The sequence below is a fragment of the Pseudophryne corroboree genome (assembly GCF_028390025.1).
Source record: "Pseudophryne corroboree isolate aPseCor3 chromosome 3 unlocalized genomic scaffold, aPseCor3.hap2 SUPER_3_unloc_48, whole genome shotgun sequence".
Taxonomy (NCBI): Eukaryota; Metazoa; Chordata; class Amphibia; order Anura; family Myobatrachidae; genus Pseudophryne; species Pseudophryne corroboree.
The window spans coordinates 902,180-926,868 of NW_026967539.1; the positions used below are offsets into that span (position 1 = coordinate 902,180).

Below are 24,689 nucleotides of genomic sequence, written 5' to 3' on the forward strand. Positions count from 1 at the left end.
CTCCCTTCCCCGCTGCCTAACCCTAACCCTCCCTTCCCCACTGCCTAAACCTAACCTCTCCCTTCCCCACTGCCTAAACCTAACCTCTCCCTTCCCCACTGCCTAAACCTAACCTCTCCCTTCCCCGCTGCCTAACCCTAACCCTCCCTTCCCCACTGCCTAGCCCTAACCCTCCCCGCTTGATGCCCAACCCTAACCTCCACTTCTAAGTGCCTAACCCTCCCACCCCGATCCCTAACCTCCACTTCTATGTGCCTAACCCTCCCACCCCGATCCCTAACCTCCACTTCTATGTGCCTAACCCTCCCACCCCGATCCCTAACCCTAACCTCCACTTCTAAGTGCCTAACCCTCCCACCCCGATCCCTAACCTCCACTTCTATGTGCCTAACCCTCCCACCCCGATCCCTAACCCTAACCTCCACTTCTAAGTGCCTAACCCTCCCACCCCGATCCCTAACCTCCACTTCTATGTGCCTAACCCTCCCACCCCGATCCCTAACCCTAACCTCCACTTCTAAGTGCCTAACCCTCCCACCCCGATCCCTAACCTCCACTTCTATGTGCCTAACCCTCCCACCCCGATCCCTAACCTCCACTTCTATGTGCCTAACCCTCCCACCCCGATCCCTAACCTCCACTTCTATGTGCCTAACCCTCCCACCCCGATCCCTAACCCTAACCTCCACTTCTAAGTGCCTAACCCTCCCACCCCGATCCCTAACCTCCACTTCTATGTGCCTAACCCTCCCACCCCCAAATCCCTAACCTCCACTTCTATGTGCCTAACCCTAACCTCCACTTCTAAGTGCCTAACCCTCCCACCCCGATCCCTAACTTTACCGGCACTGCACCCTAACCCTCCATATCCTGCATAAACCTCCTCCCCCCCCCCCATGCGGCAGGACGCCAGTGCGTCCAGCTGTCAGGACGATCGGGATGCCGGCTGTCGGTATTGTGATGCCGGTATCCCAAGCAACGTCGGTATCTAGATGCCTGGAGTGTGGCGACCTTCAGGATACTGGGGTGGGTCTATCGACTGCCGGGATACCGTCGGATGAGAATCTAACTGATTCCCGTCGACACACATATGGTCGGCAGAAGTTTTTTTGTTTCGTTTTTCATACTTTATGATCCACGTGGACTACGATTGGGAATAGTAACCTGACGGAAGCGGGGCAAGGGGACGCGGGGCACTAATGGGGCAGAAAAGTGACAAAACAGCCCCCCAAAAATGTCCACCTATTATTATTATTATTATCATCATGTATTTATATGGCGCCCCCTGGGATCGGCAGCGCCCATTACAGGTAAACAAGCAAAACATGAAGACAGCGACTTACAGCTCAATACAATATATGACGAGTACAGGGTATATACACACAGCTGCGTCAGTAACCAGCGCTGACATAAGTATCAGGGCGGCAGATAACCGGGGATTTGGTGCCGTCAGAGCTACTGACTGTAGACCTAATAATCCGCGCCCGTGTGTTCTATAGAGCGATCAGTAACTGATCCGGATCAGGGCTATTCATGAAGCAGTGATAAGTGTGGAGAAGTGAGCCAGTGGAGAAGTTGCCCATGGCAACCAATCAGCATTGACGTGACATTTTTAATTTGCATACTATAAAATGATACAGAGCAGCTGATTGGTTGCCATGAACAACGTCTCCTCTCTTTTCTCTGCTTCATGGATAGAGCCCTTACTGTATGTATATTATGTTACCAACCTTTACTTTCTTTCCCTGTCCAGCGCTCCAGCTCTTTATCCTCCAGCCTTCTAGAGTGCAGCCGGAGGTAAGTCGGCACCTTGTCCCAGTCACCTCGGTAAGATATGACGTGAGAGCAAACTCCAATCATCAGCCGCATTCTCATTCTGTTCTTTCAGAGTCAGACCGGGACCTCTATCTTCACCCTCCTGAAGGACCCCTATATCATGATTGCTGCAGGTACTATATATATGTGTGTGTATGGGTGTATACATCTACAGTATGTCCATATATATACACAGTATATCTGAGTGGGACTACTGTATATCGGTAGCATAGACTGTACAGGATGTGTGTATTCCAGCATACGCACAAATTTGTGAATTGCGAGTGACTGCGCTAAATCTGCAGCTGTCCCCGTGTGTGAGCGCGCAGGGCGTGTACAGGGCACGCCGGTGTAGCCAGGCTCATCTTCCCCGCGGTGCGCACGCATTGTGGGAGTGACAGCGTAGTGTCTACGGGCTGTGGGTGGGATTATACACACGTGTCCGTGTATGGCCACGCTACACACAGCACACTAATCAGCAAAGACGGGCCTGGCTATATCTGTGTGTCCATTAAACCTTCTGTCTTTCTGGTCGCCATTGATTAATATACTGTATCTTCTGAACCTGACGATCATACGTAAGACGCCTCAAGTGTCAGGCTGCCATCAGGGAGGCTACAGGGATACCTGTGTACACATAGGCCTTTCTATAATGTGGTGCACACGGCCCACACCGCTCCCATATGGTTCCGGTATGAATGGTCGACCATGTTATGATCGACAGTCATTAGGTCGACCACTGTTGGTCGACATTGACATGGTCGACATGGACACATGGTCGACGCATGAAAATGGATGACACGTGAAATGTCGACACATGAAAAGGTCGACATGGGGTTTTTAACTTTTTTGTGTCGTTTTTTGCGTAAAGTGCCTGGGAACCCCAATTAGTGCACCGCGTCCCCTCACATGGCTCGCTTCGCTCGCCATGCTTCGGGCATGGTGCCTTCGCTCCGCTGCCGCTTCGCTCGGCACAAATTACCATTCCAATCGTAGTCCACGTGGATCGTTAAGTATGGAAAAGTTCCCCAAAAGAAAAAAAAGTAAAAAAAATCATGTCGACCTTTTCATGTGTCGACCTTTCATGTGTCGACCATGTGTTGATGTCGACCATGTCAATGTCGACCAATAGTGGTCGACCTAATGACTGTCGACCATAACATGGTCGACCATGTGAACGGATACCCTCCCATATATTATACTTATCCCTCCGGATTCCCCCGACGGCAGTCCTGCACTGCGGACGGGAATCACTCTGAAAATGTCCGCCACGGCCGTTTCTGAATGATTTTCGCACATGCATGGAGATGTCCCCGTGGAACAAGTTGTGGGAGCCATGTTCCCGGAGACCTGCGCATGAGCAGTAGACTCTACTGATGCCGGGGAGGAGCTGGGTCCGCAACTGAGGCTGCACGCGGGTCCCCTCCTATCTGACAACAGGGCCCCAATAGATGTCTGCCTCTGCACAAGACGCAGTCTGGGGCCGCAATCAGTGGGCCAGCCGGCCGCCATGTCAGCGCTGATCATATGAGGCACGGAGCTAGATTGGCGCGTGGGTAGTGAGTGTCCCGGGCCCCAATCTCTCGGGGGACTTCAGTCCGGAGTCACACTGCCACTAATTCCCAATCTCCCTCCTCCCAGAGCCGGATTCATACTGGAGCTGTTGGGACTGCGGCCCAGGCCCACAAGTGATATAGACCCGACACGGCTTGGATTAATAATTGGGCGGTCGGCGCTAGTTACAGCTCTGGGTCGGCACTTATACATGTGCCAGCTGTGTGTCCATAGCTCTCCTCCGTCAGCCTTTCCCCCTCAGCGTGGCATCACTTACCGCAGCCATGCAGGCCAGGCAGAGATAGCCGAGCAGCAGAGGAGCACAGGAGGCACCATCAGCGGAGCTTTGCTGGATACCCGTGAGGCCCGAGGTGAATATTGTTGGGAGGGGGGGTTGTCACTACGCAGAGCATTATAATTATTCTGCTGAATGGGCACCTGGTGCGTAATAAGGGAGGAGGGCGCAGCTACCGCCCCAGCCCCCCCTCTCTAGCTGGCGGCACAATGGAGTGCTGTGTGTATGCAGGTCGCCATGACAATATTTGTATTCCCCGGTAACCTACAGTCAGTGGCTCATGCAGAGCAGACATCCCACACTGACAGGCTGTAGATGTCTGGTTTATATATATATATATATATATATATATATATATATATAGCACTGGACAATAAAGCTTTGTTAGCCTCCCAGGATGCACTGGGCTCCTCTCCCTTCATACCCCGCGCAGCGCGGAGCCGGTCACACTGATCAGGGGCCGCAAACTGAAACGCAAAGCTTTTACTTTTAAATGCAAAATGTTAGTTTTTTCTTGTTTCCTTTGAGCAATCAGTGTGTGGCAGTGCAGAGGAAGCCAGCGCTGATGCTCCAACACCCCCACCGGGCCGCGACACCACAACTGGCTGCGAGATTTCGGCGGGACCCCTGGTGATACACCTTCACTAGTAGCGGCACAGGGGTACCCAGGACTGCAACCGGATCACTGGGGGACAGGTCAGGCTGGCTCCTGCTTGTGGGACCTGTGTATTGCACAGTCCATTTACCGCTGGTCTGGAGAGAGGGTCAGTGGCGCTGAGGTGCTCCCAGATCATTAACTCTTCTTGTGGCTACACTAGACCACCAGGGCTTCAGGGCTTTAATGTATACTGCTGCTGGGGACACAGACAGGTCAGGAGAACCAGTGGTGACATTCAGCACAGGGGAGGTCAGCGCTTCCCCAGCGGCCCCTCCCACAGCCCAGGGCCCCATTCCACAGCGGCCCCTCCCACAGCCCAGGGCCCCATTCCCCAGCGGCCCCTCCCACAGCCCAGGGCCCCATTCCCCAGCGGTCTTCCCGCCCCGGGCTGCTCCTCCCTCACCCTCCTCCACAGGATCAGGGTTGTTGATATCAGCGCCCATTGCGGTTACATTGTATACTCTGCATTGTATGTGACTTATGCTAGTACTGCTGCAGGCTTTCAGTCTCTGTCTGATACTGCTTTCCCTATTTCTCTCTAACCTTTGAAAACTGCTGTGTTTGGAGTTATATTTGCCACACTGTACTGTATATTGTAATTTGTGCGCAGACCTTGTCACATACTACTCCTGTTGCATGCTGCACATTGCCATAATTGTGTGTGTACACAGTAATTCTGCTATGTCTAACAAAACTAAGACCAAGCAGTCTGTGGCTTCTACAATAGTAGCATGTACGACCTGTAACACAACGGTTTTACCTCAGGATTTGTCACAGGATGATCACTGCACAATCTGTATAGTGTCTCCCAGCTCCGCAACCCCTCAAGCACTTGAAAAAGAACCCCCATGGGCGTCTTTTACTACATTGCTAAGATTGCTACCCCACCTGTGTCTCCCCCTATGGTTATACCACAACCACTGCAGCCAGTGACTCCCCCTATGGTTATATCACAACCACTGCAGCCCATGGCTCCCCCTATGGTTATACCACAACCACTGCATCCAGTGACTCCCCCTATGGTTATACCACAACTACTGCAGCCAGTGACTCCCCCTATGGTTATACCACAACCACTGCAGCCAGTGACTCCCCCTATGGTTATACCACAACCACTGCAGCCCATGGCTCCCCCTATGGTTATACCACAACCACTGCAGCCAGTGACTCCCCCTATGGTTATACCACAACCACTGCAGCCCATGGCTCCCCCTATGGTTATACCACAACCACTGCATCCAGTGACTCCCCCTATGGTTATACCACAACCACTGCAGCCAATGACTCCCCCTATGGTTATACCACAACCACTGCAGCCAGTGACTCCCCCTATGGTTATACCACAACCACTGCAGCCCGTGGCTCCCCCTATGGTTATACCAAAACCACTGAAGCAAGTGACTCCCCCTATGGTTATACCACAACCACTGCAGCCAGTGACTCCCCCTATGGTTATAACACAACCACTGTAGCGAGTGACTCCCCCTATGGTTATACCAAAACCACTGCAGCCAGTGACTCCCCCTATGGTTATACCACAACCACTGCAGCCTGTGTCTCCCCCTATGGTTATACCAAAACCACTGCAGCCTGTGTCTCCCCCTATGGTTATACCACAACCACTGCAGCCAGTGACTCCCCTTATGGTTATACCACAACCACTGCAGCCCATGGCTCCCCCTATGGTTATACCACAACCACTGCAGCCAGTGACTCCCCCTATGGTTATACCACAACCACTGCAACCTGTGTCTCCCCCTATGGTTATACCAAAACCACTGCAGCCTGTGTCTCCCCCTATGGTTATACCACAACCACTGCAGCCAGTGACTCCCCCTATGGTTATACCACAACCACTGCAGCCAGTGACTCCCCCTATGGTTATACCACAACCACTGCAGCCAGTGACTCCCCCTATGGTTATACCACAACCACTGCAGCCAGTGACTCCCCCTATGGTTATACCACAACCACTGCAGCCCATGGCTCCCCCTATGGTTATACCACAACCACTGCAGCCCATGGCTCCCCCTATGGTTATACCACAACCACTGCAGCCAGTGACTCCCCCTATGGTTATACCACAACCACTGCAGCCAGTGACTCCCCCTATAGTTATACCAAAACCACTGCAGCCTGTGTCTCCCCCTATGGTTATACCACAACCACTGCAGCCAGTGACTCCCCCTATGGTTATACCACAACCACTGCAGCCTGTGTCTCCCCCTATGGTTATACCAAAACCACTGCAGCCTGTGTCTCCCCCTATGGTTATACCACAACCACTGCAGCCAGTGACTCCCCTTATGGTAATACCACAACCACTGCAGCCCATGGCTCCCCCTATGGTTATACCACAACCACTGCAGCCAGTGACTCCCCCTATGGTTATACCACAACCACTGCAGCCAATGACTCCCCCTATGGTTATACCACAACCACTGCAGCCAGTGACTCCCCCTATGGTTATACCACAACCACTGCAGCCCGTGGCTCCCCCTATGGTTATACCAAAACCACTGAAGCAAGTGACTCCCCCTATGGTTATACCACAACCACTGCAGCCAGTGACTCCCCCTATGGTTATAACACAACCACTGTAGCGAGTGACTCCCCCTATGGTTATACCAAAACCACTGCAGCCAGTGACTCCCCCTATGGTTATACCACAACCACTGCAGCCTGTGTCTCCCCCTATGGTTATACCAAAACCACTGCAGCCTGTGTCTCCCCCTATGGTTATACCACAACCACTGCAGCCAGTGACTCCCCTTATGGTTATACCACAACCACTGCAGCCCATGGCTCCCCCTATGGTTATACCACAACCACTGCAGCCAGTGACTCCCCCTATGGTTATACCACAACCACTGCAACCTGTGTCTCCCCCTATGGTTATACCAAAGCCACTGCAGCCTGTGTCTCCCCCTATGGTTATACCACAACCACTGCAGCCAGTGACTCCCCCTATGGTTATACCACAACCACTGCAGCCTGTGTCTTCCCCTATGGTTATACCACAACCACTGCAGCCAGTGACTCCCCCTATGGTTATACCACAACCACTGCAGCCAGTGACTCCCCCTATGGTTATACCACAACCACTGCAGCCCGTGGCTCCCCCTATGGTTATACCAAAACCACTGCAGCCAATGACTCCCCCTATGGTTATACCACAACCACTGTAGCCAGTGACTCCCCCTATGGTTATACCAAAACCACTGCAGCCCATGGCTCCCCCTATGGTTATACCACAACCACTGCAGCCAGTGACTCCCCCTATGGTTATACCACAACCACTGCAGCCAGTGACTCCCCCTATGGTTATACCACAACCACTGCAGCCAGTGACTCCCCCTATGGTTATACCACAACCACTGCAGCCTGTGTCTCCCCCTATGGTTATACCAAAATCACTGCAGCCTGTGTCTCCCCCTATGGTTATACCACAACCACTGCAGCCAGTGACTCCCCCTATGGTTATACCACAACCACTGCAGCCAGTGACTCCCCCTATGGTTATACCACAACCACTGCAGTCAGTGACTCCCCCTATGGTTATACCAAAACCACTGCAGCCAATGACTCCCCCTATGGTTATACCACAACCACTGTAGCCATTGACTCCCCCTATGGTTATACCAAAACCACTGCAGCCCATGGCTCCCCCTATGGTTATACCACAACCACTGCAGCCAGTGACTCCCCCTATGGTTATACCACAACCACTGCAGCCAGTGACTCCCGATATGGTTATACCACAACCACTGCAGCCCGTGGCTCCCCCTATGGTTATACCACAACCACTGCAGCCAGTGACTCCCCCTATGGTTATACCACAACCACTGCAGCCAGTGACTCCCCCTATGGTTATACCAAAACCACTGCAGCCAGTGACTCCCCCTATGGTTATACCAAAACCACTGCAGCCCATGGCTCCCCCTATGGTTATACCACAACCACTGCAGCCAGTGACTCCCCCTATGGTTATACCACAACCACTGCAGCCAGTGACTCCCCCTATGGATATACCACAACCACTGCAGCCTGTGTCTCCCCCTATGGTTATACCAAAACCACTGCAACCTGTGTCTCCCCCTATGGTTATACCAAAACCACTGCAGCCAGTGACTCCCCCTATGGTTATACCACAACTACTGCAGCGCGTGGCTCCCCCTATGGTTGTACCACAACCACTGCAGCCCGTGGCTCCCCCTATGGTTATACCGAAACCACTGCAGCCAGTGACTCCCCCTATGGTTATACCACAACCACTGCAGCCTGTGTCTCCCCCTATGGTTATACCAAAACCACTGCAGCCTGTGTCTCCCCCTATGGTTATACCACAACCACTGCAGCCAGTGAATCCCCCTATGGTTATACCACAACCACTGCAGCCAGTGACTCCCCCTATGGTTATACCACAACCACTGCAGCCAGTGACTCCCCTTATGGTTATATCAAAACCACTGCAGCCAATGACTCCCCCTATGGTTATACCACAACCACTGTAGCCAGTGACTCCCCCTATGGTTATACCAAAACCACTGCAGCCAATGGCTCCCCCTATGGTTATACCACAACCACTGCAGCCAGTGACTCCCCCTATGGTTATACCACAACCACTGCAGCCAGTGACTCTCCATATGGTTATACCACAACCACTGCAGCCCGTGGCTCTCCCTATGGTTATACCAAAACCACTGCAGCCAGTGACTCCCCCTATGGTTATACCACAATCACTGCAGCCAGTGACTCCCCCTATGGTTATACCAAAACCACTGCAGCCTGTTTCTCCCCCCTATGGTTATACCAAAACCACTGCAGCCTGTGTCTCCCCCTATGGTTATACCACAACCACTGCAGCCTGTGTCTCCCCCTATGGTTATACCAAAACCACTGCAGCCAGTGACTCCGCCTATGGTTATACCAAAACCACTGCAGCCCGTGGCTCCTCCTATGGTTATACCACAACCACTGCAGCCAGTGACTCCCCCTATGGTTATACCACAACCACTGCAGCCAGTGACTCCCCCTATGGTTATACCACAACCACTGCAGCCAGTGCGTCCCCCTATGGCTATACCACAACCACTGCAGCCTGTGTCTCCCCCTATGGTTATACCAAAACCACTGCAGCCTGTGTCTCCCCCTATGGTTATACCACAAGCACTGCAGCCAGTGACTCCCCCTATGGTTATACCACAAGCACTGCAGCCAGTGACTCCCCCTATGGTTATACCACAACCACTGCAGCCAGTGATTCCCCCTATGGTTATACCACAACCACTGCAGCCAGTGCGTCCCCCTATGGCTATACCACAACCACTGCAGCCTGTGTCTCCCCCTATGGTTATACCAAAACCACTGCAGCCTGTGTCTCCCCCTATGGTTATACCACAACCACTGCAGCCAGTGACTCCCCCTATGGTTATACCACAACCACTGCAGCCAGTGACTCCCCATATGGTTATACCACAACCACTGCAGCCAGTGACTCCCCCTATGGTTATACCAAAACCACTGCAGCCCATGGCTCCCCCTATGGTTGTACCACAACCACTGCAGCCAGTGACACCCCCTATGGTTATACCACAACTACTGCAGCGCGTGGCTCCCCCTATGGTTGTACCACAACCACTGCAGCCCGTGGCTCCCCCTATGGTTATACCGAAACCACTGCAGCCAGTGACTCCCCCTATGGTTATACCAAAACCACTGCAGCCAGTGACTCCCCCTATGGTTATACCACAACCACTGCAGCCAGTGACTCCCCCTATGGTTATACCAAAACCACTGCAGCCAATGACTCTCCCTATGGTTATACCACAACCACTGTAGCCAGTGACTACCCCTATGGTTATACCAAAACCACTGCAGCCCATGGCTCCCCCTATGGTTATACCACAACCACTGCAGCCAGTGACTCCCCCTATGGTTATACCACAACCACTGCAGCCAGTGACTCCCCTTATGGTTATACCACAACCACTGCAGCCAGTGACTCCCCCTATGGTTATACCAAAACCACTGCAGCCCATGGCTCCCCCTATGGTTGTACCACAACCACTGCAGCCAGTGACACCCCCTATGGTTATACCACAACTACTGCAGCGCGTGGCTCCCCCTATGGTTGTACCACAACCACTGCAGCCCGTGGCTCCCCCTATGGTTATACCGAAACCACTGCAGCCAGTGACTCCCCCTATGGTTATACCACAACCACTGCAGCCAGTGACTCACCCTATGGTTATACCAAAACCACTGCAGCCAGTGACTCCCCCTATGGTTTTACCACAACCACTGCAGCCTGTGTCTCCCCCTATGGTTATACCACAACCACTGCAGCCAGTGACTCCCCCTATGGATATACCACAACCACTGCAGCCAGTGACTCCCCCTATGGTTATACCAAAACTGCTGTACTTCGCTCATCCCAGCATTCACAGCGGCGGCGGGCAGCCAATGCGGAGGCAGAGGGACAGCTGCAGCAGCGCCACTACCAATTACATATTCTGTCTGGCGCAATGTGTAAAAAGGGGGACTGTCTGCCGTAATGTGTAAAAAGGGGGACTGTCTGCCGTAATGTGTAAAAAGGGGGACGCTGTCTGCCGTAATGTGTAAAAAGGGGACGCTGCCTGCCGTAATGTGTAAAAAGGGGACGCTGTCTGCCGCAATGTGTAAAAAGGGGGACGCTGTCTGCCGTAATGTGTGAAAAGGGGGACGATGTCTGCTGTAATGTGTAAAAAGGGGGACGCCGTCTGCCGCAATGTGTAAAAAGGGGGACACTGTCTGCTGTAATGTGTCAAAAGGAGGACGCTGTCTGCTGTAATGTGTAAAATGGGGACGCTGTGCCGCAATGTGTAAAGGGGACGCTGTCTGTTGTAATGTGTAAAAAGGGGACGCTGTGCCGCAATGTGTAAAAAGGGGACGCTGTCTGCCGCAATGTGTAAAAAGGGGACGCTGTCTGCCGCAATGTGTAAAAAGGGGACGCTCTCTGCTGTAATGTGTAAAAAGGGTACGCTGTGCCGCAATGTGTAAAAAGGGGACGCTGTCTACCGTAATGTGTAAAAAGGGGGACGCTGTCTGCTGTAATGTGTAAAAAGGGGGACGCTGTCTGCCGCAATGTGTAAAAAGGGGGACGCTGTGCCGCAATGTGTAAAAAGGGGATGCTGTCTGCCGCAATGTGTAAAAAGGGGACGCTGTCTGCCGTAATGTGTAAAAAGGGGATGCTGTCTGCCGCAATGTGTAAAAAGGGGACGCTCTCTGCTGTAATGTGTAAAAAGGGTACGCTGTGCCGCAATGTGTAAAAAGGGGACGCTGTCTACCGTAATGTGTAAAAAGGGGGACGCTGTCTGCTGTAATGTGTAAAAAGGGGGACGCTGTCTGCTGTAATGTGTAAAAAGGGGGACGCTGTCTGCCGCAATGTGTAAAAAGGGGGACGCTGTGCCGCAATGTGTAAAAAGGGGATGCTGTCTGCCGCAATGTGTAAAAAGGGGACGCTGTCTGCCGTAATGTGTAAAAAGGGGATGCTGTCTGCCGCAATGTGTAAAAAGGGGACGCTGTCTGCCTAATGTGTAAAAAGGGGGACGCTGTCTGCCGTAATGTGTAAAAAGGGGACACTGTCTGACGTGATATGTAAAAAGGGGACGCTGTCTGCCATAATGTGTAAAAAAGGGGACGCTGTCTGCTGTAATGTGTAAAAAGCGGGACTGTCTACCGTAATTTGTAAAAAGAGGCTCTACCTGGTGTAGTGGCGCTACTGTGCAGCGTAATTTGAATAATGGAGACTACTGTGCACCGTAGTATGAATTGCTATTATTTTGTGGCCACGCCCCTTCCCCATAAAACCACGCTCCTATATATTTTTCACGCGCCTGCAGCGCGCACTGCCCCTATCTTGCTGTCTCTTGCACACAGCGCTAAAATGCCTAGTTACGGCACTGCCTATGGCATTATCCCTTAGGGATTTGCCAGATAGGCAGTTAGATATGTGTCTCAAGACAATGTACTCCCTCACAGGAACAATGGCTAGACCGGCTACTGCTACAGCCTGGGTGGCTAAGGCCATAGAGGTTTGGGCGGACAGTCTTGAACAAAGTTTCACCTTTGATCCCACCAAGGACCAGTTGTCTTACTCGGTAATATCAGAGACCCATCCTATTACATTGGAGAGGCAGCTCTGGATAAAGTCTAAGGCTTCCACTGTTTTCATTGCAGCTTGTCACATTGTGTGGCTCCGATCTTGGAAAGCAGATTCGGATGCAAAGAAGGCCCTGGAAGCCTTGCCATACATAGGCAACCTCCTGTTCGGGTCAGAACTGGACAAAATTGTTGAGAAATTGGCTACCTTTAATACAGCTTGTCTGTCTTCAGCATCGTCAGTGTGGCCTCGGACTTCATCCTTTTGGTCCAGCACAGCAAGGCCAAAGGTCAGACATTCATGATAGGGTCGCGAACAGTCAAGACTTCCAAACCCAAGACCAATAGGCTTGGGCTGCCAGACGTCCCATGACCAAGCCAGAGGACATATCCTCTGTCTGACGGGGCAGACTTCCCCCTGGGGGACCCAAGGGGTTGGAGGCCGACTTCAATTCACCCACACATGGCATCAAGTCACCACCAACGCCTGGGTACTAGAAGTGGTCTCTCACGGGTACGCTCTTTCCTTCCAGAAGTGTCCCCCCAGACAATATTTCCCTACTACTTTGTCACCAGACCCTGGCAAAGCACAAGCACTGTCTGGAGTCAGTCATACGATCCCCCCTAAAGTCAAAGGTCATCATCTCTGTTCCACAGTCTCAACAGGGTCAGGGGTTCTATTCTACTCTCTTTTTGGTTCAGAAACCAAATGGATCATACCGTCTAATTCTGAATCTGAAATTGCTGAACAAGCACCTCAAGTCCCCAGGTTCCGTATGGAAACTCTATGGTCCATAGTCTTGGCTATGCGTCCTGGAGACTATATGGTCTGCCTAGATATTCAGGATGTCCCTATTGCACCCTGTCATCAACAACATCTTCGCTTTGCTGTTCTGCAACAGCATTTCCAATTGCAGGCCCTTCCCTTTGGACTGTCTACAGCCCCCAGGGTGTTCACCAAACTCATGGCAGTGATGGCAGCCACTCTCTGGCAACAGGGAATTCAGATTTTGCCTTACCTGGATGACCTGCTTTTTCTAGCACAATCTCCAGTGGTGCTGGAAAGTCCCCTACAGCAGACGGTGGCCTTCCTTCAGTACCATGGATGGCTAATCAACTGGCCTAAATCATCGCTCATCCCATCCCAGAGGATGCAGCACCTGGATGCACTGCTGGATGCCAGAGTACAACGCATATTCCTCCCTCAGGAAAAAATTGCAACATTGCAGTTGCGCATCCGCAACCTCCTCCGCAGTCAGAGGGTCTCGGTTAATTCAGCAATGCAGACTCTAGGCTCCATGGTCTCAGTAATCAACATGGTGGCATATGACCAATTTCACTCCAGGCCTCTTCAGCACCAAATACTCAACGAATGGACAAGGTCACCATCTCAAATCACATCCCAGACCTCGATTCTGCACCAATCTTGTCGGGCATCTCTGTCATGGTGGTTACACATGGCCAATTAAACAAGGGCCGACCATTCTGCATTCCACACTGGACACTCCTCACCACAGACACCAGTCTCAGGGCTGTCACGGGCTGTCACTTCTTTCAGGGTCGCTGGTCTCTGACAAAAAAGGATCTCCCGATCAACATCCTAGAACTTTGAGCTGTCTACCAGGCCCTCTTGATGGCCCATGCCCTGCTCCACGCTCTCACAGTCCCCTGGGCTTTTCACCTGGCCTATATCTTCCCTCCAATGTCTTCTCCTTTCCAGAGTACTGTGCAGCACGATCATACTGGTGGCTCCAGCATGGCTCAGGCACCATTGGTTCATGGATCTAATAGATCTCTCCATAGCCGAGCCCTTCCCTCAACCTCTCCGTCCGGACCTACTCTCCCATGGGTTCTCACATTCTCTCTCACATTCTTAGTGGCACTCCCTACAGAATTGCTCATTACAAGTATCTTGTGCATGTTATACTGTATTTCTCAATATCTCCTAGTGACATACTACACTCTCAATCTTGATATTTTTCCATGTGGACTCTCATCAGTGATTCCAGGGTCCATTCACTTCAGGAACGCAATATGGTGCAGACATAAACAGCGGTCTAACGCTGACAGCAGATTTGCCTAACCCTTCCTACTTCTGGAGGATTACTCTACCCCAGTCTAATCTTCATGTCTTCTGACCTTTCCCACTCTATCATAACTTTAATCTGTTAGGTGAACGCTCATCAGTGATCCCAGAGGAAAGGATAATTGCAACTTATCTTCTATCACACCACACTGTAAACGCCCAATACTGTCCGATTTTGTATGCTAAGCAGTGGTGGGCTTGTTCAGTACTTGGATGGGAGACCTCCTGAGAATACCAAGTGTTGTAGAAATGTTGGGGGCTCGGAAAACTCTGTGCCTTACACTGACAGTAGAATAACTTCTTACTAGAATCTGTCACATACAAAAGGTATAGGATTTCTGCACACCAGTTCATCAAAATCAGCATATTTCCTTTGCCTCCAATCCTATTGTATCCCCATTGTCCCTTGCTAATATCAGTTTTTGCTCAGGAGAAATTGTCCAACTCAAAGAAGTAAAGGTATTTACGAATAAATACCCACAATAGCTTAGGTGAGTTATATACTCAACGACCCAGTAGAAATATTGGTACATTGTTTCACAATAACTTATCTAGGTCATTCTACCCTATCACATCAATCATACAATAACTATCTATGGTATATTCACTGAGTTTTGCGAATATTTAAGAATACTTATTAATATTGATAATATTCATTTTAATAATAATTGAATTTGAGTATTTATATTTGTTGTCCTCTTTAGATACACTGATACATTTTAAATAGTCATTGGGAAAGTTATGTTTTAAGAAATTCTATATACTGTAGAATATATTATCAATTTTAAAGAGTCTTCTTCTTCTTCTTCTTCTTCTTCTTCTCCTCCTCCTCCTCCTCCTCCTCCTCCTCCTCCTCTTCTTCTTCTCTCCTCCTCCTCCTCCTCCTCCTCTTCTTCTTCTTCTTCTTCTTCTTCTTCTCCTCCTCCTCCTCCTCCTCCTCCTCCTCCTCTTCTTCTTCTTCTTCTTCTTCTTCTTCTTCTTCTTCTTCTCCTCCTCCTCCTCCTCCTCCTCCTCCTCCTCCTCCTCCTCCTCCTCCTCCTCCTTCTTCTTCTTCTTCTTCTTCTTCTTCTTCTTCTTCTTCTTCTTCTTCTTCTCTCCTCCTCCTCCTCCTCCTCCTCCTCCTCCTCCTCCTCCTCCTCCTCCTCCTCCTCCTCCTCCTCCTCCTCTCCTCCTCCTCCTCCTCCTCCTCCTCCTCCTCCTCCTCCTCCTCCTCCTCCTCCTCCTCCTCCTCCTCCTCCTCCTCCTCCTCCTCCTCCTCCTCCTCCTCCTCCTCTCCTCCTCCTCCTCCTCCTCCTCCTCCTCCTCCTCCTCCTCCTCCTCCTCCTCCTCCTCCTCCTCCTCTCCTCCTCCTCCTCCTCCTCCTCCTCCTCCTCCTCCTCCTCCTCCTCCTCCTCCTCCTCCTCCTCCTCCTCTCTCCTCCTCCTCCTCCTCTCCTCCTCCTCCTCCTCCTCCTCCTCCTCCTCCTCCTCCTCCTCCTCCTCCTCCTCCTCCTCCTCCTCCTCCTCCTCCTCCTCCTCCTCCTCCTCCTCCTCCTCCTCCTCCTCCTCCTCCTCTCCTCCTCCTCCTCCTCCCTCCTCCTCCTCCTCCTCCTCCTCCTCCCTCCTCCTCCTCCTCCTCCTCCCTCCTTCTCCTCCACAATACTAGGGCTTCAAACCTTCTATACCTTCATTATTTGGTTCTCATTAAACTCCATTATCTTGGCTGCTGCGGATAAAATCTATTTTCTTGAGCTGGTAAGGAAGTCAGCTGCGGCCATGTCTCATTCCTCCAAAGGCAATTAGTATAACTGCTACAGGAATCCAGCACACTGACCGCTCTACCTCTGCTGATTAGTGTGGGCTTATTGCCTACACCCTTCGGCCACTATCTGTTATGCGTGTGCAGGCCACTAGCTGTGATGTGTGTGCCGGCCACTAATTGTGATGTCTGTGCCGGTCCCTCGCAGTGATGTGTGTGCCGGTCCCTCGCAGTGATGTGTGTGCCGGCCCCTCGCAGTGATGTGTGTGCCGGTCCCTCGCAGTGATGTGTGTGCCGGCCCCTCGCAGTGATGTGTGTGTGCCGGTCCCTCGCAGTGATGTGTGTGCCGGCCCCTCGCAGTGATGTGTGTGCCGGCCACTCGCAGTGATGTGTGTGCCGGCCCCTCGCAGTGATGTGTGTGTGCCGGCCCCTCGCAGTGATGTGTGTGCCGGTCCCTCGCAGTGATGTGTGTGCCGGCCCCTCGCAGTGATGTGTGTGCCGGTCCCTCGCAGTGATGTGTGTGCCGGCCACTCGCAGTGATGTGTGTGCCCGCCACTCGCAGTGATGTGTGTGCCGGCCCCTCGCAGTGATGTGTGTGCCGGTCCCTCGCAGTGATGTGTATGCCGGCCCCTCGCAGTGATGTGTGTGCCGGCCACTCGCAGTGATGTGTGTGCCGGCCCCTCGCAGTGATGTGTGTGCCGGCCACTCGCAGTGATGTGTGTGCCGGCCCCTCGCAGTGATGTGTGTGTGCGGTCCCTCGCAGTGATGTGTGTGCCGGTCCCTCGCAGTGATGTGTGTGCCGGCCCCTCGCAGTGATGTGTATGCCGGCCACTCGCAGTGATGTGTATGCCGGTCCCTCGCAGTGATGTGTGTGCCCGGTCCCTCGCAGTGATGTGTGTGCCGGTCCCTCGCAGTGATGTGTGTGCCGGTCCCTCGCAGTGATGTGTGTGCCGGTCCCCTCGCAGTGATGTGTATGCCGGTCCCTCGCAGTGATGTGTATTGGTTGTATATTGTGAAGCCGCATCTTCCACTGTGTCACTGACGCATCTGCTCATCTGGAAATGCGCAGTCACTTTCTCTGCAGAATTACCGCGTCTCGGGTTTACGGACAGTCTCATAGGCAGTGTAATGCCGTTATTTGTGTGTGTGCTTGGGGGGCTCGGATAAGTCTGATGAGTGCCTAAATACAGGGATTGTGTAAAAATGGGAATGGTCCGGCTCCCTGCAGCAACCTCTGCCACTCTGGAGCTTGTAGTGCGCGTCCTTGTCCGCCCCCCATCTCAGGGGGTGTCTGTGACAGATGTCCCCCGGGAAACTGGGAGGGAGAGATTACTGCCTCCACATATGGTCTGGGGATGGGGGGTGATGGTCAGGATAATATATGGAGGCTGTAATCTCTCCCTCCAGGTCTCCCCGGTCACAGCTGTCACAGACACCCACCCGCACGGGCACACATTTCACCAAGTCCCCTAAATACATTATTACAGCAAAGCAGCTGAGCAGCGTCATTCTGTAATAATGAAACGCTGATAACGCTCCTGCTCTGCCGGTGATCTCCTATCAGTAACATATCACTAATAAAGAGACCTCACTGCAGATAGCACAAGGTGCACAATACAGAGCCTGGCTGGGAAGTAATTTCCTGTCCCCACACAGTAACGTGCAGCTGTCATCATACAGGGCTCTTCTATTTATCAGCGATGGTCAGCGGCCTACATATTATATTCTGAAAGCTCATTTCACACTATTCAAACATTGGCAAAGTACCCACCGACCCCCAACCCCCACCAGCTGCCCCCTCATGGGTCTGCACTCTTCTTTTCTGTAACTCTCCCATCTACGTGTTTTCCCCACATTCATTCTCTCCCACATTCTTATCATTTCCACCCTCCAAATAATCTTATACTGGAGACAGCAGAAATCCTCAGTCACTCACTGGTTACTTCTACACGGGACTAATCTAACCTCCCCTGACCTGACCATCCTGTCACTCACTGGTCACTTCTACACGGGACTAATCTAACCTCCCCTGATCTGTCGTCCTGTCACTCACTGGTCACTTCTACACGGGACTAATCTAACCTCCCCTGACCTGACCATCCTGTCACTCACTGGTCACTTCTACACGGGACTAATCTAACCTCCCCTGATCTGGCGTCCTGTCACTCACTGGTCACTTCTACACGGGACTAATCTAACCTCCCCTGATCTGGCGTCCTGTCACTCACTGGTCACTTCTACACGGGACTAATCTAACCTCCCCTGATCTGACCATCCTGTCACTCACTGGTCACTTCTACACGGGACTTATCTAACCTCCCCTGATCTGGCGTCCTGTCACTCACTGGTCACTTCTACACGGGACTAATCTAACCTCCCCTGATCTGGCCGTCCTGTCACTCACTGGTCACTTCTACACGGGACTAATCTAACCTCCCCTGATCTGGCGTCCTGTCACTCACTGGTCACTTCTACACGGGACTAATCTAACCTCCCCTGATCTGACCATCCTGTCACTCACTGGTCACTTCTACACGGGACTAATCTAACCTCCCCTGATCTGGCCGTCCTGTCACTCACTGGTTACTTCTACACGGGACTAATCTAACCTCTCCTGATCTAGCCATCCTGTCACTCACTGGTCACTTCTACACGGGACTAATCTAACCTCCCCTGACCTGACCATCCTGTCACTCACTGGTCACTTCTACACGGGACTAATCTAACCTCCCCTGATCTGGCGTCCTGTCACTCACTGGTCACTTCTACACGGGACTAATCTAACCTCCCCTGATCTGGCCGTCCTGTCACTCACTGGTTACTTCTACACGGGACTAATGTAACCTCCCCTGATCTGGCCGTCCTGTCACTCACTGGTCACTTCTACAAGGGACTAATCTAACCTCCCCTGATCTGGCCGTCCAGTCACTCACTGGTCACTTCTACAAGGGACTAATCTAACCTCCCCTGATCTGGCCGTCCAGTCACTCACTGGTCACTTCTACACGGGACAAATCTAACCTCCCCTGATCTGGCCGTCCTGTCACTCACTGGTCACTTCTACACGGGACTAATCTAACCTCCCCTGATCTGGCATCCTGTAACTCACTGGTTACTTCTGCACGGGACTAATCTAACCTCCCCTGATCTGGCCGTCCTGTCACTCACTGGTCACTTCTACACGGGACTAATCTAACCTCCCCTGATCTGGCCGTCCTGTCACTCACTGGTCACTTCTACACAGAACTAATCTAACCTCCCCTGATCTGGCCATCCTGTCACTCACTGGTCACTTCTACACGGGACTAATCTAACCTCCCCTGATCTGGCCGTCCTGTCACTCACTGGTCACTTCTACACGGGACTAATCTAACCTCCCCTGATCTGGCCGTCCTGTCACTCACTGGTCACTTCTACACGGGACTAATCTAACCTCCCCTGATCTGGCCGTCCTGTCACTCACTGGTCACTTCTACACGGGACTAATCTAACCTCCCCTTATCTGGCCGTCCTGTCACTCACTGGTCACTTCTACACGGGACTAATCTAACCTCCCCTGATCTGGCCGTACTGTCACTCACTGGTCACTTCTACACAGAACTAATCTAACCTCCCCTGATCTGGCCGTCCTGACACTCACTGGTCACTTCTACATAGGACTAATCTAACCTCCCCTGATCTGGCCGTCCTGTCACTCACTGGTCACTTCTACATGGGACTACTCTAACCTCCCCTGATCTGGCCGTCCTGTCACTCACTGGTCACTTCTACACAGAACTAATCTAACCTCCCCTGATCTGGCCGTCCTGACACTCACTGGTCACTTCTACATAGGACTAATCTAACCTCCCCTGATCTGGCCGTCCTGTCACTCACTGGTTACTTCTACACAGGAATAATCTAACCTCCCCTGATCTGGCGTCCTGGCACTCACTGGTTACTTCTACACAGGACTAGTGAGTCTAACATTCCCTGATCTGGCCGTCCTGTCACTCACTGGTTACTTCTACACGGGACTAATCTAACCTCCCCTGATCTGGCGTCCTGTCACTCACTGGTCACTTCTACACAGGACTAATCTAACCTCCCCTGACCTGGTATCCTGTCACTCACTGGTTACTTCTACACGGGACTAATCTAACCTCCCCTGATCTGGCCGTCCTGTCACTCACTGGTTACTTCTACACGGGACTAATCTAACCTCCCCTGATCTGGCCGTCCTGTCACTCACTGGTTACTTCTACACAGAACTAATCTAACCTCCCCTGATCTGGCTTTCCTGTCACTCACTGGTCACTTCTACACAGGACTAATCTAACCTCCCCTGATCTGGCCGTCCTGTCACTCACTGGTTACTTCTACACAGGACTAATCTAACCTCCCCTGATCTGGCCGTCCTGTCACTCACTGGTTACTTCTACACGGGACTAATCTAACCTCCCCTGATCTGGCGTCCTGTCACTCACTGGTCACTTCTACACAGGACTAATCTAACCTCCCCTGACCTGGTGTCCTGTCACTCACTGGTTACTTCTACACGGGACTAATCTAACCTCCCCTGATCTGGCCGTCCTGTCATTCACTGGTTACTTCTACACGGGACTAATCTAACCTCCCCTGATCTGGCGTCCTGTCACTCACTGGTTACTTCTACACAGGACTAATCTAACCTCCCCTGATCTGGACATCCTGTCACTCACTGGTTACTTCTACACGGGACTAATCTAACCTCCCCTGATCTGGTGTCCTGTCACTCACTGGTTACTTCTACACGGGACTAATCTAACCTCCCCTGATCTGGCCGTCCTGTCATTCACTGGTTACTTCTACACGGGACTAATCTAACCTCCCCTGATCTGGCGTCCTGTCACTCACTGGTTACTTCTACACAGGACTAATCTAACCTCCCCTGATCTGGACATCCTGTCACTCACTGGTTACTTCTACACGGGACTAATCTAACCTCCCCTGATCTGGCGTCCTGTCACTCACTGGTCACTTCTACACGGGACTAATCTAACCTCCCATGATCTGGCTGTCCTGTCACTCACTGGTTACTTCTACACAGGACTAATCTAACCTCCCCTGATCTGGCCGTCCTGTCACTCACTGGTCACTCCTACACAGGAATAGTCTAACCTCCCCTGATCTGGCGTCCTGTCACTCACTGGTCACTTCTACATAGGACTAATCTAACCTCCCCTGATCTGGCCGTCCTGTCACTCACTGGTTACTTCTACACAGGACTAATCTAACCTCCCCTGATCTGTCGTCCTGTCACTCACTGGTCACTTCTACACGGGACTAATCTAACCTTCCCTGATCTGGCCGTCCTGTCACTCACTGGTCACTTCTACACGGGACTAATCTAACCTCCCCTGATCTGGCCGTCCTGTCACTCACTGGTCATTTCTACACAGAACTAATCTAACCTCCCCTGATCTGGCCGTCCTGTCACTCACTGGTTACTTCTACACAGGAATAATCTAACCTCCCCTGATCTGGCGTCCTGGCACTCACTGGTTACTTCTACACAGGACTAGTGAGTCTAACAATCCCTGATCTGGCCGTCCTGTCACTCACTGGTTACTTCTACACAGGACTAATATAACCTCCCCTGATCTGGACGTCCTGTCACTCACTGGTTACTTCTACACAGGACTAGTGAGTCTAACATTCCCTGATCTGGCCATCCTGTCACTCACTGGTTACTTCTACACGGGACTAATCTAACCTCCCCTGATCTGGCGTCCTGTCACTCACTGGTTACTCCTACACAGGACTAATCTAACCTCCCCTGATCTGGCGTCCTGTCACTCACTGGTCACTTCTACACAGGACTAATCTAACCTCCCCTGATCTGGCCGTCCTGTCACTCACTGGTTACTTCTACACGGGACTAATCTAACCTCCCCTGATCTGGCGTCCTGTCACTCACTTGTCACTTCTACACGGGACTAATCTAACCTCCCCTGACCTGGTGTCCTGTCACTCACTGGTTACTTCTACACGGGACTAATCTAACCTCCCCTGATCTGGCCGTCCTGTCATTCACTGGTTACTTCTACACGGGACTAATCTAACCTCCCCTGATCTGGCGTCCTGTCACTCACTGGTCACTTCTACACGGGACTAATCTAACCTCCCCTGATCTGGCCGTCCTGTCACTCACTGGTCACTTCTACACAGAACTAATCTAACCTCCCCTGATCTGGCCATCCTGTCACTCACTGGTCACTTCTACACGGGACTAATCTAACCTCCCCTGATCTGGCCGTCCTGTCACTCACTGGTCACTTCTACACGGGACTAATCTAACCTCCCCTGATCTGGCCGTCCTGTCACTCACTGGTCACTTCTACACGGGACTAATCTAACCTCCCCTGATCTGGCCGTCCTGTCACTCACTGGTCACTTCTACACGGGACTAATCTAACCTCCCCTTATCTGGCCGTCCTGTCACTCACTGGTCACTTCTACACGGGACTAATCTAACCTCCCCTGATCTGGCCGTACTGTCACTCACTGGTCACTTCTACACAGAACTAATCTAACCTCCCCTGATCTGGCGTCCTGTCACTCACTGGTCACTTCTACACAGGACTAATCTAACCTCCCCTGATCTGGCCGTCCTGTCACTCACTGGTTACTTCTACACGGGACTAATCTAACCTCCCCTGATCTGGCGTCCTGTCACTCACTTGTCACTTCTACACGGGACTAATCTAACCTCCCCTGACCTGGTGTCCTGTCACTCACTGGTTACTTCTACACGGGACTAATCTAACCTCCCCTGATCTGGCCGTCCTGTCATTCACTGGTTACTTCTACACGGGACTAATCTAACCTCCCCTGATCTGGCCGTCCTGTCATTCACTGGTTACTTCTACACGGGACTAATCTAACCTCCCCTGATCTGGCGTCCTGTCACTCACTGGTCACTTCTACACGGGACTAATCTAACCTCCCCTGATCTGGCCATCCTGTCACTCACTGGTTACTTCTACACGGGACTAATCTAACCTCCCCTGATCTGGCGTCCTGGCACTCACTGGTTACTTCTACACAGGACTAGTGAGTCTAACATTCCCTGATCTGGCCGTCCTGTCACTCACTGGTTACTTCTACACGGGACTAATCTAACCTCCCCTGATCTGGCGTCCTGTCACTCACTGGTCACTTCTACACAGGACTAATCTAACCTCCCCTGACCTGGTATCCTGTCACTCACTGGTTACTTCTACACGGGACTAATCTAACCTCCCCTGATCTGGCCGTCCTGTCACTCACTGGTTACTTCTACACGGGACTAATCTAACCTCCCCTGATCTGGCCGTCCTGTCACTCACTGGTTACTTCTACACAGAACTAATCTAACCTCCCCTGATCTGGCTTTCCTGTCACTCACTGGTCACTTCTACACAGGACTAATCTAACCTCCCCTGATCTGGCCGTCCTGTCACTCACTGGTTACTTCTACACAGGACTAATCTAACCTCCCCTGATCTGGCCGTCCTGTCACTCACTGGTTACTTCTACACGGGACTAATCTAACCTCCCCTGATCTGGCGTCCTGTCACTCACTGGTCACTTCTACACAGGACTAATCTAACCTCCCCTGACCTGGTGTCCTGTCACTCACTGGTTACTTCTACACAGGACTAATCTAACCTCCCCTGACCTGGTGTCCTGTCACTCACTGGTTACTTCTACACGGGACTAATCTAACCTCCCCTGATCTGGCCGTCCTGTCATTCACTGGTTACTTCTACACGGGACTAATCTAACCTCCCCTGATCTGGCGTCCTGTCACTCACTGGTTACTTCTACACAGGACTAATCTAACCTCCCCTGATCTGGACATCCTGTCACTCACTGGTTACTTCTACACGGGACTAATCTAACCTCCCCTGATCTGGTGTCCTGTCACTCACTGGTTACTTCTACACGGGACTAATCTAACCTCCCCTGATCTGGCCGTCCTGTCATTCACTGGTTACTTCTACACGGGACTAATCTAACCTCCCCTGATCTGGCGTCCTGTCACTCACTGGTTACTTCTACACAGGACTAATCTAACCTCCCCTGATCTGGACATCCTGTCACTCACTGGTTACTTCTACACGGGACTAATCTAACCTCCCCTGATCTGGCGTCCTGTCACTCACTGGTCACTTCTACACGGGACTAATCTAACCTCCCATGATCTGGCTGTCCTGTCACTCACTGGTTACTTCTACACAGGACTAATCTAACCTCCCCTGATCTGGCCGTCCTGTCACTCACTGGTCACTCCTACACAGGAATAGTCTAACCTCCCCTGATCTGGCGTCCTGTCACTCACTGGTCACTTCTACATAGGACTAATCTAACCTCCCCTGATCTGGCCGTCCTGTCACTCA

The 24,689-nt window shown here is 51.9% G+C and overlaps 1 protein-coding gene across 1 annotated transcript in view; it reads left to right on the forward strand.

Moving 5' to 3' along the window:
• The window catches only part of LOC134984301 (synaptic vesicular amine transporter-like), a 398,788-nt gene that overhangs the window by 318,129 nt on the left and 55,970 nt on the right, over positions 1–24,689 (forward strand). The window contains exons 7-8 of the mRNA XM_063949918.1: positions 1,754–1,797; positions 1,889–1,949. Coding sequence (XP_063805988.1) covers positions 1,754–1,797; positions 1,889–1,949 — 105 coding nt within the window. The remainder of the gene's footprint in view (positions 1–1,753; positions 1,798–1,888; positions 1,950–24,689) is intronic.